The 5,230-nt window shown below is 36.2% G+C and overlaps 1 protein-coding gene across 1 annotated transcript; it reads left to right on the top strand.

Annotated features, from left to right (window-relative positions):
• The first annotated feature begins 1,677 nt into the window (after positions 1 to 1,677).
• LOC125850680 (phosphatidate phosphatase PAH2-like) lies at positions 1,678 to 4,929 on the top strand. Its single transcript, XM_049530535.1, has 7 exons — positions 1,678 to 1,791; positions 2,109 to 2,195; positions 2,277 to 2,349; positions 3,280 to 3,323; positions 3,897 to 4,025; positions 4,100 to 4,197; positions 4,598 to 4,929. The coding sequence occupies exons 1-7, from the start codon at positions 1,678 to 1,680 to the stop codon at positions 4,617 to 4,619; spliced, it is 567 nt and encodes a 188-aa protein (XP_049386492.1). The 3' UTR covers positions 4,620 to 4,929.
• Positions 4,930 to 5,230: the final 301 nt, after the last annotated feature.

Here is a 5,230-nt window from a genome sequence, read left to right as displayed (position 1 = left end):
TTCGTAGTTTGTCTTGGGAGATTAAGAGTAGAGTTGATACATAATTAATTGTAGAGAAAAGTGGGTTTACAAATAGATATGAAGTTGAGATTTTTATCTTTTCTACTTTCGAAAGAGAACTTTGAATCCCAAACTTGGAGCTTTTTCTATGTTTACCACCGACTTTGTCCGTTAAATGTTGCATAGAGTTGCACACAATGGTAATATAACTAGAAATGAATTCAAAAACTACGAAAATCAATGCTGAAAAAGCTCATGTCACTCACTGCACACCAAGCAGCCTACTCCAGTCATAAACTAATTATGAACTTAATCTGATAATGACCTATGGTTGTCCAAGACTTCAATTCAAGATCCATCCTTTACATGATTAGGAGATTCTTAGCCCTTCTGAGGCACATTAGGATTACAAGCTTTGATATAATTGCTGAAATTTATCAATTCCCGAGTCCATCAAACTAGGTATTGATTGTGATTCATGGAGAAAGCAAATACTTTTGTTAAGATACATCTTGCTCGTCTTCTCTCCCTCTATGATCTTATGCCGGAACTGAAACCTTCAAATAGTGCATTTCATATCATAGTAGTACTTCTGTCATTCTTGATTTTCCCCCCAAAGAATTGTCATTTGATACTTTTCAAGAGTTGATCTTTTATCACAATATTCTTAATCATTTCAATATTTTGGAGGGGAAAAAGCTCCAACTTGTAGTATTGTTGTGTTGTATCAATTTTCTAGATCTTGAAGTGCTACATGTTATCTTATGTCCAATATTGCTTCGACTTTCGGTCAAAAGTGAGACTTATGAGGCATAAGAGTATCAGCTTAGGATTTATTATTTTTTATGCACCTATAGAAAGTGGGTCCTCTTTAACTTTTGCAATATTCTTTTTCTATTGTTTTGATAATTTTAGCTATAATAGTAGTGTTCAAAAAGTAATTAATGGTTGAAGAGAAGATTTTTTATCTAGGACAGGGGATGCTATTTTGGCAAAGAATATAAGACAATCTTTTTTACACCAAGGTGGGTAATTACTATGAGAGGTGCAAACTGCCAACCATTTATATGTTGCAACCACATCCATAGTGTATACTATATGACCTTGAAACATTTTCTAGGGAAATAGGGGTTATCTGACAGTGCAACTTGAAGTTAATAGTTATCAGAAGGTTGGAAATGAAGGATCTGGCCCTTCTTCATTGGTCTCCAGGCTCCAATCGGGATGAAATTTAGCCGAGTCAATGAAACATTTGATGTGTCTGGCTTGGCTCCTATGTTCTAACTTGTGCAGACGCTAAATATAGCTGCAAGACTTCTTGATAGAATGCAACCCTATGACTCTATGTTGTGTGTTTCCATCAAAAATGGCATAGAAACAGATAACAACTGTCATTTCTAGTTACTTTTGCCCCCTTTCTCTTTGTTTCTTGTTATGCACTTGCTTAAACCGTACATGACGTGTTCCTTTTCCAGATTGATTGCAACTTTCTTACCTTTAGTCATTTCCCTGCTCTAAAATTTTCTATGCTGGTTTCCTTTGCTCCTCATTGAACTTATGTTGGTTCGCCTCTTGGTTATTGGCTCCTTAGTGAACAAGAATGCTAGACTTCTGTTTGAGTTGTTTAATATATATAGCTAATAAATGTAGATCATATTTTTCCTTTGTTTCTGCCTGATGTGTGATAGTTTTTCTCAATTAAACAGATCTGATGTTCTAGGACAGTTCATGCCTTTGGTGGGGAGGGATTGGTCACAGACAGGTGTTGCACATCTCTTATCGGCTATCAAGGTTTGTAGACTTGATTCATTTTCTCTTCTCCCTTTTTTAGGAGGTTTATTCAGATTAACCTTGAGAATGTATGCTGCCAATTTCATAGTTATGGCAAGTAAATTGTTACTAGATCCAGGTCTTTAGTACAAGAGTGGTCTTTACACTGTACTGGTTAAAAAAAAAAAGAATGTTCATTATATTGGGAACACATATTTTGCGCTTTTGCAATGACTGCTAAGGTTCAAAATGTTTCTAGACTTACTCTATTTAAATATATCGTTTGGTTTTCCTCTGATAGTAGGATAAGAGTGTATGATCTTGTCTTCTTGCTGCAGGAGAACGGCTATCAATTGCTTTTCTTGAGTGCACGTTCTATATCACAGGCCTATCTAACTAGACAATTCCTGTTTAATCTTATGCAGGTATTTTATCTTAAGTGTACATTTCCTTTTTCTCCTCATCCATTAGTTTGACATCATCTTTTGTGTTTTTGATAATTGCAGGATGGAAAGGGATTACCGGAAGGACCAGTTGTCACATCTCCTGATGGGCTTTTTCTTTCTCTATATAGAGAAGGTTGTTCCTTTCTTTATTCTGTGAAGAGTTTTCCCTTTAATTCTTCATTGCTCTAAACTATATCCAATTGAGTTGGTAATATTCTGTTTTCCCGTATTTGTGTGAACCATGATAAATAGAATAAAACACAATCATCTTACAACATCTGGGTAGAATAAAAAGCTAATATAAATCTGTTTTTCTTTTAGAAATTTATTTATAGTGTCATGTTGCACTTTCTTTCATTATATAATTTTTCAATTGGTGATGCAGGCATATCTTTGAAGGAGAAGTAAGTTTTTGCTGGTGCTAATTGTTTACTACCACTCATTTTTGTTAAACATATTTGCATTGTAACGCCAATCTCACTACCTCATATTTTAACATCTCCATAGTGCCAATTGTTCAGTTACTGCTCCGGTTTTTATTAGCTTGATCTTTCGTTTAAGTGCTTAGAACATGGAGCTAAATCCTGAAGTGGTAACAACTATTTCATAGTTGAAATTATCTACTCTAGCAAAAATGGTAGTGATGCATGGAAGTTTCATAGCATCAATTGTTGGAAATTTTCCGACTGTTCCATCATTCTCATGTTCTTAAGTCCTTTCTTATTCTCGAGTCATTTTTGCACTTTGTAACTGTCCTGCCGTAGACAACCTATTTACCCTTGCATAGAAAAAGAAGGATTGTTGCTTCAAACTGTATTAACAGCACTAAGCATTTAGAATGCGTAAGACATTATAAGTTCAGTGGACTGCTAGTTTCATGCTTTTGGGAATGAGCTAAAAATGTGAAAGGTGCTATTTCCTTGTGCTTTTCAACTTCAACTTCCGTGCTTGCAGTTTCTGATTTAGTAGTAGGATATTTGAAGTAAATTCTCCCAGAAGAAGTTCTTCGGATATTGCTAAAAGAATGATTGAAAGATGCATCTAACTCTTTTATCTTTTGCAGTGGTTAAAAGAGCTCCGCAGGAATTCAAAATTGCTTGCTTACAGGTCAATTCTTGATTCATTTTTTTTCCTTATAGTATTTTTAGTATATTAAGCAAAGAAGTTCTGCATGCCTGCCAAAGCCGCGAGGCTGGGGAGGCCTTGGACTATTGCTGCAACCTAGTGATGATCTGCTTCTGATAGAGTGCTTTTGTCATTTAAAGGAATAAACAACTTACATCTACTTACTCCTGTTTAAGGTGGATGAGAAGTTGGGTTGTTTGGTGTGTTCTACGCTTAAAATATGGCTGTGCAGAAACATCTCCAGATGTGATTAATATAATAAATAATCACAAGACAGATTGTATAATAAGATAAAACTTGAAATCATAACTTGGAGTGGGAAACGTCTCTCACGATAAATGCAACACCGCTTTCTCTTTTGGTGCTTCANCCCCCCCCCCCCCCCCCCCCCTTCCTTTTTACCAGAGATTTTCTCTTGGAATAATAATGTTTGCAACTTCTTTAGGGCTGTGTAGACGTTTTAGTGACTAACTTTCGGCAATTCATCTTAGGTCATCTTAGCTTTGGCAAAAATTATAGATTATAACATATTGAGTATCGACTTTCAAATTGCAGGAAATCAAGGCATTGTTCCCTTATGATAGGAATCCGTTTTATGCTGGTTTTGGGAACAGGGACACTGACGAGATCTGCTACCTCAAGGTTGAAATACCTGAAGGAAAAATCTTCACCATCAATTCAAAGGTATGTAGAAGTCAAATGTAATGGACCTTTTGCAAGTAGCAGTTTTTTGATGATATTATTATGATGGTGTACAGGGTCAAATTGTTCTAAAGCGCAACACAGATACAATGTCATACTCCTGTCTACATGGTTGTGTTAATGACTTGTTTCCACCCATATCCTCAGTGAGCAGGTTGGATTTCTTAGCTTTTCTTTTTTCGCATAGATGATACTTGACCATATAGAAGGGGAGAGCCTTGACGTAACTGGTAAAGTTGCTGCCATGTGACCTCCGGTCAAGTTCGAGCTGTGGAAATAGCCTCTTGTAGAAATGCAGGGTAAGGCTGCGTACTATAGACTCTTGTGGTCTGGCTCTTCCCCAGACCTCGCGCATAGAGCGAGCTTAGTACACCGGGCTTCCCCTTTTTATACTTGACCATTTAGCATTTGATAGAGCAAAGAGATATTAATCTGTGATATCTCGAGTTTCAATTGTTCCCCTCACAGTTAGCTATCTTAACGTGGAGCATCAGAGCATTTTCACGATTACATTCATTTTAATGATCGTCCGTCTTGTTTTCTCATATGTGCAGCTTACGGAGGCTGACTATGTGAGAATAGCTTCTTGATCTGCATATCGCATGCTAAGAGAAAACACGTGTGAGTGGACTCACAATGCGAACCTATGTTGTAATTTTTCTCTCCTTTTACTTTATTTGCATAAAGAGACGAGTTGGTAATTACATACTCTAAACTACACAGCTTCATTCTTTGGCTTAGCCAAAGACAGCTTCACTGTAACTGTATCTATTGCTCATGGAAGTTACTAGCATGCATCAATAGTTGCTTTTTACTCATTTGCTCTGCGTTCATGTATATAAACAATTTTCGGAGGAAATTACAAATAAGTTCCATAACGATCGAATGAGTTGGATTTTGTAAAATGTTGTAATAGTTCATAAGAAGCTGCAGAGGTTTTGGTCACCTATTTAAACTCTTGTTATATGGGCAAAAGTGTTGTTACCATGAGGTAGTGTTTTCGTGCTGGATAATTTTAACATTGGAGTTGTATGTTTATTTTATATGCTGCTCTATGGATTCATTAACTAATTGGAAGAAAATTGTGTCTCAGAACTTTTAATTGCTAGTAATATAAGAGTACTTTAGATCAAGTTCTCATTCATAGGATTTTAGAATGTTGGTAAATGAAAACCACCTCGATTGGA

This window comes from Solanum stenotomum, unplaced genomic scaffold (genome assembly GCF_019186545.1).
Source record: "Solanum stenotomum isolate F172 unplaced genomic scaffold, ASM1918654v1 scaffold18581, whole genome shotgun sequence".
In the NCBI taxonomy this organism is placed as follows: domain Eukaryota; kingdom Viridiplantae; phylum Streptophyta; class Magnoliopsida; order Solanales; family Solanaceae; genus Solanum; species Solanum stenotomum.
This window is presented reverse-complemented; position numbering and strand designations above follow the sequence as displayed.